The sequence below is a fragment of the Alosa sapidissima genome, chromosome 10 (genome assembly GCF_018492685.1).
Source record: "Alosa sapidissima isolate fAloSap1 chromosome 10, fAloSap1.pri, whole genome shotgun sequence".
NCBI lineage: Eukaryota > Metazoa > Chordata > Actinopteri > Clupeiformes > Clupeidae > Alosa > Alosa sapidissima.
Genome location: NC_055966.1, coordinates 25,397,768 through 25,411,704, shown reverse-complemented (window position 1 = coordinate 25,411,704; position 13,937 = coordinate 25,397,768). Strand labels below are relative to the sequence as shown.

General features: G+C 43.3%; 1 protein-coding gene across 3 annotated transcripts in view; it reads right to left on the bottom strand.

Moving 5' to 3' along the window:
- Nucleotides 1-464: 464 nt before the first annotated feature.
- The window catches only part of LOC121720430 (clathrin coat assembly protein AP180-like), a 39,416-nt gene continuing 25,943 nt past the window's right edge, over nucleotides 465-13,937 (bottom strand). The window contains exons 3-10 of one of the 3 annotated variants that reach the window (XM_042106513.1): nucleotides 7,611-7,686; nucleotides 6,717-6,819; nucleotides 4,863-4,956; nucleotides 4,565-4,676; nucleotides 4,163-4,269; nucleotides 3,957-3,998; nucleotides 3,682-3,806; nucleotides 3,418-3,549 (exon numbers count right to left, since the gene is read on the bottom strand). In XM_042106513.1, the coding sequence (XP_041962447.1) occupies nucleotide 3,549; nucleotides 3,682-3,806; nucleotides 3,957-3,998; nucleotides 4,163-4,269; nucleotides 4,565-4,676; nucleotides 4,863-4,956; nucleotides 6,717-6,819; nucleotides 7,611-7,686 (660 nt within the window). In that variant the 3' untranslated portion in view covers nucleotides 3,418-3,548. Of the gene's footprint in view, nucleotides 531-3,417; nucleotides 3,807-3,956; nucleotides 3,999-4,162; nucleotides 4,270-4,564; nucleotides 4,677-4,862; nucleotides 4,957-6,716; nucleotides 6,820-7,610; nucleotides 7,687-13,937 lie in introns of those variants that run through there. The other 2 variants (XM_042106515.1, XM_042106512.1) reach the window with 2 other exon arrangements.

Genomic DNA, 13,937 nt, shown 5'->3' with positions numbered 1-13,937 from the left:
CACCATAACCATTGTGCAAACAGTGTTTGAAGTTCAGAAGTCAACTCCATAGAATTGTCATGAAGCAGGATGAGAACGATGCCATTATGATGACACTTTACATTTACGTTACACTTACATTCCATACAGTTACATTACAAACAAGATCAATTCCTGGGTGATTTCAGAGAAATACTTACTCATCACTGTCAATGCAAAAGAAATGGGGGATGAGTATTAAATGTTGTAGGTTATATATATCAACCAGCAGTTAGGCAGATAACATGACTGACACAAAATCAATTAACATTTATCGATAAAGCCACATCAGATTTAGCTGACAATGACATCGTTGTCATGTGTGTGTGTATGGGTATGTGTGTGTGTGTGTGTGTGTGTGTGTGTGTGTGTGTGTGTGTGTGTGTGTGTGTGTGTGTGTGTGTGTGTGTTTGTGTGTGAACAACTCCAGTGATGGAGCACTGCACTCACACTTTCTTCCCCTCCAGTGTGTTGAGGTGAGTTTCAAGGGACTCCAGCAGGCTCTCCGGAAGCTATAATTCCCAACACAGATGACATCTGAGATTAGGAATATGAATTTGAGTAATGATGACCATGGCACAGGCAGATGTAGGCAAAAAGCAGATAATCAGACTGGGAAATGTGTCTAATTTACAGTTGCAGGAAGACAGAAGGTGTGAAAAAAGATTGAACACACACACACACACACACAAGCATACAGATGCACTTTACCTGTTGTAAAACGGTTTCACAGTAATACCAACACATCCTGGAATCAGCCAAAGACACCACATTCCAAAAGACCCATAATGCACTGTGCCATGCTCCCATAATGCACTGTGCCATGCCCCCTCATGCACACAACCCTGCAGACGTGTGCTGGCATTGCCCAGGCTTCAGACAGGCACAGGTGGGCACCCATTGCATAGGCGCAACGCCTGTGAGCATGCCAGGCAGTGCCATCTCAAAACAGCCCAGACCAGGAGACGAGCTCATCTTCCACTAGTGACTGTCTCATGGTTCATTTCCCTGGCCTTGTTTTCTGGGATACAGACACACTCCTGGTCCTCAGATGAGTCTGCTGGACAGCTACACGCTCTGAGATGAAAAAGTGTCTGTCTGGCACTGTGTGTGTGTGTGTGTGTGTGTGTGTGTGTGTGTGTGTGTCTGTATGAATGAGTGTGCAATTAGGTTTAGTGCCATGGAGCTGGCACAAGGGAGGGGTCCTTGCTTCTCATTCACCTCAAAGGGCCTGACTGCTGGAGTTCTCAATTACACATGAGGTCCTTACAGTCAAACGGGTGTCTTCCACACTGCCTAATACTAAAGCCCATACGGAAGCCCATGCGGAAAGGCAAGAGAGGCACCTCACTGACTGCTAAAGGCCTCTAATGTGAGGGAGCAGACTTCATTTGCTGGACAATGGGCCGGTAAATCAGGCAGACTCTGGGAGGACAGGGTGATCTTCCTTACACAATCTCTACATAAAGGCTGACATTATTATGGGTTATTAACAATAAAATGTTTGACCCCTTTTCATAGTGTAACAGAGAGAGAGAGAGAGAGAGAGAGAGAGAGAGAGAGAGAGAGAGAGAGAAGGACAGACAGATAGAAGAGAGGGAGAAGAGAGATGTGATGCAGAGAGAAGAGGGGAGGATTCACCTGGGTAATATCCACTACGTATACTAATTCAGTATAGCGAAGGAGGAAAACAGGCTGATATTTGTATTAGAGAAACTCTGTGACTCAGCCACTTTCAGTGCAAGAGCATAATGGCTTTAAAAAAAGAGATAAACAGCCATTTCAAAGAGCCAGCGATAAATCATTTATTTGTACTTTCGCTGGTATGGCAGAAATGAGACAGGGCTATGAGGTATAGGCAGCTCTGGGAAGGGAAGGAGATGCATGTATTTCAAAGCAGAGTTTGGGCTACGAGTTTAGTTTGGGATTGTTTGGGGATTTTGGTGTGGTTTCTTGGTCTAAAAAAAACAGGCCTGTCTCTTCATCACCAGAATGCCTCTGAATCACATGTCGCTCAGTATTTCATCGACCCAGGCTAGGGCTTCTGTTAGCTCAGGTCTTCTAACAGCCTGGTGGGATGTTTACATTCATCACAGGAAACACTGTCTTAAAACATTTTGACGACTTTTCTGTAAATCACAGAATCAAATTCTACTTGGTTGTTTTCACCTTGAATACACCTTGCACGTTTGAATATTTATGAATTTAGCTATTTACATTGCAGCACATGTATTCCCTGGAAATCAACTGTATGACCAGCTGTTAGCACTTTGCTCCACAAGTTGACCTGTAAGAAAATATAATTTTTTTAAAACCAAGAGAGAGAGAACAAAGACAACAGAACTACAAAAACAAAACATGGTAACCTTTGAAGAAACGTTCAAACTAGACAACCTCTCGTGTAGTTACACTGCAGAGCTTCTACACTTTATTGTCCTGCTCCGTGCTGATGAACAAACCATGGCGTGGCCTACTGCCCTACATGCTGCAGACCTTCCTCAACTCGTGGAGGAACTGGAACTGTCCATTCCATACAAACGTCAGACCATGCACGACTGTCACCGCCACGTCCACGCCAGACGAGCTCAGTGGTGGCACTCACACGTCGCAGCTCAGTCGACCACATCATGTGCATGCTCTGAGCAGCAGCGCACCAGCCTGTGTGACCTAGATTGCGGCGGAATCTTCCAGATAGATCTGGCCGAAGTCCGGCATGGGTCCGGCGGAGACACAGAGCCAGATCTGGACCGGACCTGCTCTAGAGACGCAGCTGCCATCTGGGGAGTTTCTGCAGAGCTTCCATAACATCAAACCCATGCAGGAGATCAAGAGTCCCCAGCCACAATCAGTACTAGAACCAGCACCGCAACCAAACCCAGAATTGGATGTGGAACTGGAGCTTGGACCAGAACCACACCTGGAATTGGAACTGGAAACGGAACTGGAATTGAGACCAGAACCACACCTGGAATTGGAACTGGGACCAGAACCAGCACTAGATGTAGAACTAGAACTGGGACCAGAACCAAAACTGGATGTGGGACTGGAACTAGAACCACAACTGGAAGTGGAACCTCAGACCAGAACCACAGCTGGTCCTGGAAATGGAACTGGGACTAGAACCAGAACTGCCAGAGCTTAACACAAACACTCAATTCAGCATGTAGTTTGTGTTCCACTTCAGCCAATAGGAAGTGTCAGGGCATTAAGTGGTTTTCATCCATGGAAACTCTATAGGCTATGACATTCCAATTGCCTATAATGCAAATGTTGAGCCAACGGAGTCCGAAGCCCAGATGTTTGGAATTCCACCTGGAATTACCCTGCTGCAAGCATACTCTTCTTTCATATTATGACTAGATCCTTCAGTCACATCCATGATCACTGAGAAAGAGTTACTGTTGTGCATTGATGTTTATTTCTGAGCACTAGAGAGAAGAAAGTCATGGAAGAACTGTCCTAGACTGCGCGTATAAGCCGTATGCACTACACACTACTCACACTCTCAGCCTGAGTGATCTTTCTGCACCTCTGCAATAAGAAGAGAGGGAGGGGCACAGTTGCTGTCAATCACCGCCACATCTGATGCCATTAGCTGCATGGAGGACAGAATGGATCCCAGGGATAAGCTGCCCTCCCCCCTTTTTTTAAAATAAAACCCACCATGATAGGACGGATGACCTGTCATATCTGCATGTGGATGTCTGTGATTGGACATCACAGCCAATCCAGGAGGTGAAGAGACACTGTGATTGGGTGATGCTGCTGGGGTTTCTGGGATTTGTAGGCTAAGCCCACAACACATGCGATACCATGTTAATTGACTCCACAACACATACATGCAATGTTAGTTGATATGAGGACCAAGTGTGTGAATTCACATAAGGGATGGAAGGAATCAATGACTCAAGGTTCAAAGAGTCAAGATCAATCCTTACCTGTGTTAGCTCGGGTATGTCGTTCTTGTCAATCCCTACTTGCTGTGGAAAGAAAGAAAGAAAAAAAGGGAGAGAGAAAGAAAGAAAGAAAGAAAAAAAGAAAGAAAGAAAGAAAGAAAGAAAGGGTTTGCAACCAGGATCAAACACCAATCATCAGCTTTCTGTAATTAATTATTCATTATTATACAGTTAGAAAGTTTGTGTACCTCTGCGATTTTGAGGAACTCTGAGACTCTAGTCATCCGTGTCAAGAATCTCTTATAGATCTCCAGGGCATCCTTACACTGACCCTTCTTCATCTGGAAAAACTTCTCTGTGCCATAAAAGAGAATTGTGTAGGGATTTTACTATGGAGTGAACGGACTGAGATATGTCAGCTTACTCAATAGAATTGTAAGTAAGCAATTGTAAGTAAAAGGTCATGTTTCTGAAGGCAGTTTAACAATTATAAATTTGCCTACAATATGACTACAATATATCTAAGTAATAAAACATCCATTTCAGACTTGTTAATGAAAAACGAACAAAACTAAAAGCGATAGTTTTGCTAAAAACATATTTGCTGATAAATCTCAATCACAACAAAACAGAGTAAATCATAAGCTTGCCTAAGAGATTAATGATGCCGTCGTTGTAGCAGGCATAGAGCTTAATCAGGTCTTTGAAGAGCAACAGGAAAGCTGCGTTGATGACGCCATTCTTCAGGTCTTGCGGGTGAACCTGCAGATGCAACGGTACCTCAGACATTCAGGTTTGACACTGGCAGTAGATGTGTCAAAGGACAAGGTCATGTGACTAAAGATGGTGCTTGTTATGCTATGCACTGCCATGACTACTAAACATGATTTTTTAATATCAAAACGTTTTGTGTGATACTACTGATAGGCGAAGTGGAAAAGGACTCACATCAAACTCCAGCAGGGCGTCGATCTGACTCTGCAAGGTGGGCATTCCTTTCAACAGCTTGTCTGGGGACATTGTTCTCATGACACCCTCAGCCCTGACACACACACACACACACACACACACACACACACACACACACACACACAGCATGAGACCATATTCTTTTACTATATGACACTGAGAAATTCAGCAATGGACAATGACCAGAAGACGACCAGAGTGAGCTTGCCTATGATACTGTATAACAATACATATCACAGAAGTAGCTATAGTAGCCAGCTCATTATTTGGACACTGACCACTGACCATTGTTAAGTATAGTATATATACTCTTTTGATCCTGTGAGGGAAATTTGGTCTCTGCATTTATCCCAATCCGTGAATTAGTGAAACACACTAAGCACACAGTGAACACACAGTGAGGTGAAGCACACACTAATCCTGGCGCAGTGAGCTGCCTGCAACAACAGCGGTGCTCGGGGAGCAGTGAGGGGTTAGGTGCCTCGCTCAAGGACACTTCAGCCGTGCCTACTGGGCGGGGTTCGAACCAGCAACCCTCCAGTTACAAGTCCGAAGCGCTAACCAGTAGGCCGGATATGACTAACACTAGCTGTCCAAGTACAGAGAGCTGTTGCTAGCCAGCAGCCCTCTCGCTCCGTGACAGAGACGTTTCAATCTGTGCCTGTGCAGTTATGTATTCAGTGCTGCGGCTGCTAGTCTGTTTAGAGGCCTTGGCTGTCTGGGCCACAGAGGCGCTGGAACCGCTGAGAGTAATGGCTTATTCCAGTCAGCCACTGCTGCCGCTGTGGTACAGGAGGCTCTATCACGCTTCCCAACTGCCTACACCAATGAGACACCTAGCGAGGGGCCAGAAATAATTGGCTCCAATAGCGTGCACACACTCACTCACTCACACATACACACACCCACACTCACACTCACTCACGAAAACACACACATTTTGAAAACTTGTGGTTGTCTCCCTGAGGGTTTGAGTGAGCCCTTGATTTCTCTGTGTCTTTCTCACTCATACTCTCTCTCCCAAACACACACACACACACACACACACACACACACACACACCTTCTGAAACCTGATGCCCATGTAGTCCTTTGTTATGGCGACAGTAATGATCTGGCACAGACATTTCAGGTCACTTAAGTCCGAGACTGTAGACTGCCACACAGCATATCTCTCATCTCTGGGAAGGACACCCTATAGGCTGCATGGACCATGTGAAACCACAGTTCATGTGCATCATTTATGCGGGGTGATTTTGTAGAATAGAGAAGGAGGCATTGGAAGGCACAAGCTTGTTTGTGTCGAGCATCAGAGCTAATCCAGTTACTACTATAAATAGGACAGATTTCTGCAGGTGTGAGAACCGTCTATGTGTGATTTTTAACACCACATCTCTATCGCCAACGATACAAGGTTGTGGTCCTTGGCTTGGGCGGAGGTGTGCAATTCATCTTTAAATGACATTCAGGTCATCTAGCCACATGTGAGGGTCTATGCACGGACAACCAGTTTCATCAAACCATCATTTGATGAGTTCCCTGAGAAATTGGTCCCTGGGAGAAGTTCCCTGAAATCAGCATCACATTTTCAAACAACCCTTTCTTTCTTTCTTATTTCAAACATCAAAAAGAAGAGCCGCCAGGGAAGTTCACAGACAAATTTTCACAGTTTCAACACCTTCATGACTTTCTGAGGCCACTGAAATCTAACTTTTCCATCCCTGCTAGGCTGGTTGCTTTCTGTGGATTCTAAGTTCAATCTGAAAATGAAATCCACAGACGCCACTTGAAGCCACAAGAGGAGACCTGAGGGAGTGCATCTGTACATCCATACCCTTTCTTCACTCTGACGAAGTCGAAAGCCATCTGTCTGTAGGCGAAGGCCTTCTCATTCAGGTACCTGCTGTAGCGTCTGATGAAGGTTGACATGTCGTACCCTGGAACAGAGCCATCAGATTAAACAAGACAAAGCAGCGTCTCGTCACACTGCATGAGCTTATCTCACTCCCTGTTCAGACACAAGCTTTTCATCTACAGTACAGACCCTTTCAACCTGTTCATAGAGGGTTTCAGTTCAATACCTATGCAGATATTTAAATAAAAATTAATCTGACTTTAACGCAATGCTGTACAAAATGTCGACTTTTTTTGTTGCCATTTGTTTTCCCCCAAGTAACAGTAAGCTCATTTTTTTCTGTGACACTGGAAATGCCTTAGGAACACACACGTTTGTTTCTGCAGTTGAAAGGGTCTCTAAAAGCCGTGCTTGTCCTGGCCACTTGGGTGATAGAAGGCCATTTTCATGTGTGAGAGGAGTGTGTGAGTGTCACCATGGAGACCTGTTTTAATCGCCATGAGAGCCAGGTTGACTTATAATGGAAACGGCTTAAATCAAACCCACCTCTCAGCGCAGTCTGCGGTATTGTTCACAGACTCAGGCTTGAGCAGTGGATGGTTATTACCAGCGTTTTTCACCCAGTAATTGAAAAGGCATTTTATTACTTCGCTGAGCAGGTCTGTAGAGAGCACCCTGGCAACAATTATGTCAAATTACGGAACAAATTGACTTAAATGAGAACAGCCATTGTTGTGATCACCCCAAGAAACATGAATTATTTCCCACAGTTAAGACTAATCACAGGGATGGATGAGAACATCTGCACTGGTCCCCAAGCAGCGCCCAGATGAGACAAAAACGAGACCAAAGCGAGACGGTCAGGCCACTCACCCTGCGAACCGGTCTTGTCCAGGAAGTTACTGAGGTTGAAAAGAGTGTTTCTGGAGGCCAGGAACTGGATGAACCTCTGCCAAGAGAAAAGGTCACGTCAGAGAGAATGGAGCAAAAACACACCAGCAGTCTAATATTCAGGCTGGGGTCCATCTAATGCAGAGGCCATGGAGGGGCAGCACTTCAGAAATGTGAAGAAGTGTTCAGAAATGACAAACCCATTAATCTCATGTCATGTGAGCTATGCCTTCATTTCAGTGCCTGTTACTGTAATACTGTAAACACTCCCCACCTAGATGGCTGTGATCCTTTGTTAGACACATTCCCTAAATGTTCTGTATGAAATTAAATATGTGCATATACTGAATTTTACATATTTATGTGAACAAATGCTACATATCCTGTATCTAATGTAAATTATACAACAATTGGGTTGTATGGAACTATTTATTTGTTTCTGATTGGCCGAGAGACGTTCCATGAGTTGGAATATCCCTGGACATTTCAACTCAGACTTTGCACAGCTAATAATAAATCACTCCGCGATAGAATGCGAAGATTTGACACAATGTTCTCATCCCAGCTCTCCACTATTTCAAGCAATGGGTTACTCCTTAGCAAACCATAACGAAACAGTGCTTCACCACATCTGTGGATTAAGCCACACAGTCAACTCAATGTAAGTAAGATAAACGAGGATGCTAATTGTTCTCAGCATTGCCAGCATTGTGTATAATGTCACTTGGAGGAGACTAACGTTAGCATAATTAGCTAACTGCTGGTAGTGGCTCGTGGCTACGGCCGAACAACACCCGTGGGAATATCCATGAGCAACCCCACTCTCACTCGTGCTATATTGCTTAAATATATGGTTCTGTCTATTCACTGAATCCAGTCCAAGCATAATTGACATGAATGTACAGTACAGTATATTATGTAAACCAGTTATGTACTAAAGGTATATGAATAATATTTAAAGCTTTATGGCTCATCCAAATGATATGTGCACCTTGTAATGGAATTGCATTTCTAACAGTGAAAACAGTCAGTCTAATGTCACATAAAACAGTACATCACCCACAGCTTATGAGTCACAACACAATGATGGATGATCAGTTCAGAGGTATAGTCATTGTGCCTCCTCTCAGTGCAGGCCTCGTTTGTGCTGTGCTGTGCAGCAGTGTGTGTGCTGTGTGTGTGCTGTGCTGTGCTGCTGTGTGTGTGCTGTGTGTGTGCGTAAAGGTAGGGCATTCTGTTAGTCAGTCCTCCAAGGTTTCAGGTGAGTCACTCAAGTGTGACGGAGGCAGAAGCCCTGCCAGCACGCGCACACACACGCACGCGCGCACACACACACACACATAGACACAGACACAGACACACACACATAGACAAAGACACACACACACACACACACACACACACACACACACACACACACACACACACACACACACACACTCACACACACCACCCTGTAGACATTTCACCAGCACAAATGTATTTTGCAGAGCCAGAATTAATTGAAAACACAGTGTGATATCATCATGGTGTAATTGTGCAGAGCCAAGATCAAAACGAACAGCACCCATGTGGGAGTGTGCACACACGCACATGAGAGAGAGAGAGAGTGATGCTCAAAGCAAGAAATAATGACAACACACTTCTCAGCAGGAAAGCATATCCCATTTGGAGTGCATGTGTACATACTGTATGTGTGTGTATGTGTGTGTGTGTGTGTGTGTGTGTGTGTGTGTGTGAGTGAGTGAGTGAGTGAGTGAGAGAAAGAGACAGAGAGAGAGAGAGAGAAAGAGTGTGTGTATGTGTAATATGTGTGAGCAATAATAGTAAACACACACTTCTCAGCAGGCAAAGACATCCCTGTTGGAGTGCATGTGTACGTGTGTGTGTGTCAGTGTGTGCCGACTAACATAATTTTATTAATCAGTTAATGAATAAATCAAAACTACCCAATTCAGTTATATTACTGCAGTAATATTGCTGCAGGGCAATTCCATGGAAAATTACGTTTTTTGTAACATCCATAACGCCAATAAAATGTGATGGCATGGTATGATGTGAATGATTACATGGAATTTGAGCATTTGCTATTTTTGGCTGAAGAATGTACATGAGAAAAAATGTACAAAAAATGAATGTCATCATTCACATCATACAAATGCCAAGGGATTTCACTGGCGTTATGGATGTGACAAAAGTCCATTTTCTGTGAAATTGCCCTGCAGTCTTTTTTATGAAAATTTTACAAAAGCAGTTTGGGCGACTGCAGACCGCTGCCCCTGTATTTGGTCAGTAAAGGGGGGGGGGGTAATGACATCAGAACAGGATTTTCATGTAGCAGGGCTGAGTAATGGCAACCCTATACCTTGTATTAATGTTTTAAGTGAATCAGTAGATCGGACCCAATTACTGTACTCTACTAGGGTATGACTATCACATTTGCCGAGGGACTAAAACGTGAGATATGATTTTGTATCAGGAGTAGATTTCTTATAGGATATTCTGATTCTATCTTAAAGCAACACCATGGAAGAATTTATATTTATGCCCCATGGCGTCAGTTCCGGGCATGCATTGGCAATGTCGGAGAATTTGTCGGAGACAGCATTATAAGTAATTGTGGCATCAAAATGAGTTTGGAGCCTTATTTAAGGTAAAAGAACTGCATTGTGTTGCTTTAAGAAGGAGAAACAACAGGATTATTGAAGAGTATAGAAGGAGAGATAAGAACAGTGTTTAACATGAGTCTGTGTTTAACATGAGTCTGCCAACGTGCTGGCCATAATGGTGCCAAGGAGATGTGAACATGCAGCCTTGCTCATGCTGCGGCTGGTGCCAAGCTTCTGTTGGCATTAAAAGTGGGCATGGATGGCACCAAGCATGAACATTCAATTAAAACATCCCTTTGGCCACTGCTTGTAGGAGATATGCAATTTCCTTCTCCCTCAGCCTTTCTTTTTTTTTTTCTCTGTCTCTTAGACAAGGACTTTCCTTACACACACACACACACACACACACACACACACACACCACTACACACACACACACACACACACACACACAGGGACACACACACACACACACACACACACACACAGACACACCACGGAGAAGTCAATAGACCGTGTAATTTGATAAGAGAGAGGATGATGCCGTGTTCTCTCCTTCTGATCTCATCCTTCACCTGCCACCTCTCTCTCTCTCTGCTGATCACATCAAGCCGCCATTCCTCTACTCACTGCAGCTAGACCCCAAACAGTGACATACCTACCGCCCTGACAAAAACACCTAGCACACAGCTACAGACAGACAGACATAATCAATCTACTATCTAGATCTAGATAGATATGCAGGCATAGTCAATCTACCATAACGCATATACAGATATACAGACATAATTAACCTACCATCGCTAAAATACAGAGATAAAGACATAATCAATCTACCACCACTCATACATTATATAGAGATAAAGCTATGACCAATCTACCACTGCCCACAAACAGAGGATCGCTCTGCATGGTAGATAGTGCGACTTACAACTGAATTCTCTTCGAAACAGACTATAAAAAATACTGCTATATTGTCAAACAACATAATGGGCCCTATCATGACATTCTAAAGTGCATCTTCACTCGTCAAAAGCTTATTCAAATTTAGTAGGATGTCCAGTCCACATTGGGAGGGGTTTCGTTATCAAACGTCGAGCGCATGGCGCAACAAGGTGTTCCTAGGTTTTTTAATCAGTCATATGGGTGTGTTTGGGGCGTAACATCATTTTAGCTTAAACCAATGAGAATGACATCTGTCATTCCCTTTAACGGCGCAAAGCGTAATGTCAAATAAATGCATCGGTATTTTGACATTCAATGGCACATTTGAAGGAGGCTGCTTGCGAGACCGTATGGAATAGTCATTCCACTAAACCATGCTTTACTAAAACCTAGCATAGCCTTCACACATTTGCACTCGTCTATTATTTGAACTCATTGGCAAAGTGAAACTAACTTCACCAAGGCTTCAGTCAACGACAAGACAGTTATATGCAGTTACTTTCACTATTGACTGACAATGGGTTACCATCGAAAACATAGGCTGAAAAAAGCAACACTTACCCAAATATTGCTCAAATGACTGAAAAAAATATCCTGCAGAGGAGTTGCTTATATCTCATGACAGTGCGTCTTCAGCTGTGCTCCATGTCTCTTGCCTCTCCTCTAATCACTTTTAACCGTCATTACCAATTTGCAAATGATGGTGAATAACTACTCATCATGAGTACTCAACAGTATTTCGTAATATATTTCTTCTAATTATGTTTCCCATTGTAATCATGCAATTTGTAATGTTTTGCATGGACGTGCGCTGGTGTGCGTTCATAAAATGATAGAAGGATGGTGCGTGCACCTGCCAATATGACTGTTGACAATGCACTCTTAAAATAACATACTGTATAAACAACTCGCCATAGACTTCTGACCAGGTGTACAATAGCGATTTTTAGACAATGCGCCAGGCCACTCCTTAGGTTGTTAATTGCCACACCCCTGGGCGCATTGTTTAAAAAATAAACGTGCAAAATACTGAATTAGGGCCCTATCATGACATTCTAAAGTGCATCGTCACTCGTCAAAAGTCTATTCAAATTTAGTAGGATGTCCAGTTCACATTGGGAGGGGTTTCGCTATCAAAAGTGGAGCGCATGGCGTAACAAGGTGTTCCTAGGTCTTTTAATCAGTCATATGGGTGTGTTTGGGGCGTAACATCATTTTAAACCAATGAGAATGACATCTGTCATTCCCTTTAAAGGCGCAACGCGCGATATGTCAAATAAATGCATCGGTATTTTGCCATTCAAAGGCGCATTAGAAGGAGGCTGCTTGCTAGACCGTATAGAATAGTCATTCTTAAATCATGCTTTACTAAAACCTTGCACTCGTCTATTTGAACTCATTGGAAAAGTGAAACTAACTTCACCAAGGAGTCAGTCAATGACAAGACAGTTATATCCAGTTACTTTCACTATTGACTGACAATGGGTTACCACCGAAAACATAGACTGGAAAAAGCAACACTTACCCTAATATTGCTCAAATAACTGAATAAAACAACATTTATCCTGCAGAGGAGTTGCTTATATCTCGTGACAGTGCGTCTTCAGCTGTGTTCCATACGTGTCTCTCGCCTCTCCCCTAATCACTTTTAACCGTCATTACCAATTTGCAAATGATGGTGAATAACTACTCATTATGAGATGTACAGTATTTCGTAATATCTTTGTACTAATTATGTTTCCCATTGTAATCGTGCAATTTGTAATGCTTTGCATGGACGTGCGCTGGTGTGCGTTCATGAATGATAGAAGGATGGTGCGTGCACCTGCCAATATGACTGGTGACATGCGCTCTTAAAATAGCATCTGAACAACTCGCCATTGACTTCTGACCAGGTTTAGGTGGTGTATGATAGCGATTTTTAGACAACGCGCCAGGCCCCTGCCTAGGTTGTTAATTGCCACACCCCTGGGCGCAATGCTTAAGAAAATAAACGTGCAAAATACCGAATTCAACTTTGCGCGGGTGAATAAGAGTATTACGCCATGCGCTGGTGACCCAAAATACAGCCCTTAAACTTTGCGCGGGTGGAAACGAATTTTACGCCTGAATGAATGCTTTGACAAAGTTGTTTGCGTTGGCAAAAGAAATTCTTTCAAGAGGGTGTTTAACACATCAATATGTGTTTAAAAAGAATCAGCTGGCTTTTACAAGTGGCAACACTTTTACAATCCATTGAAGGGCAAGAAAAATGAAGAAAATACCAACTTTGCAAATGGAGACAGGGGAGAGAAGCTGATTCCTATCTTCAGAGCTGAACAATGTGTCACATGATGAATGCAGTGTGTCACCCGAATTAAAATATCACCACCAACCTTCTGAATTTAGAACTAGCAATGTAGCTATAGCCACTGGTCCTTTTTGGCAGACATGGTTGAATTGTTTTGCTTTGTCAGAGTAAAGCTGCTGGAACCGTGTTGCTTTAGTAAGAATTATTTTTATCATGTTGGTTTCTTTTTCTGCCCTAAAAGTGAAACTAATCTATCTCCTCCAAGGCCATTTACCCGAAGCTAATGAAGTTTAGTACACATCATCCACAGACCATGCTGACAAAAATGTCTCATTCTGATTTTTAATTTGTTGCTCAATTTCAAAGTTACTTGCCAATCAGATTTCAGGGTGTGACCTGTAATTATTCTATTGCTAATATCTTCTGATGGAAAGGTCCAATCAAAATCAGACTCGGTACACACAT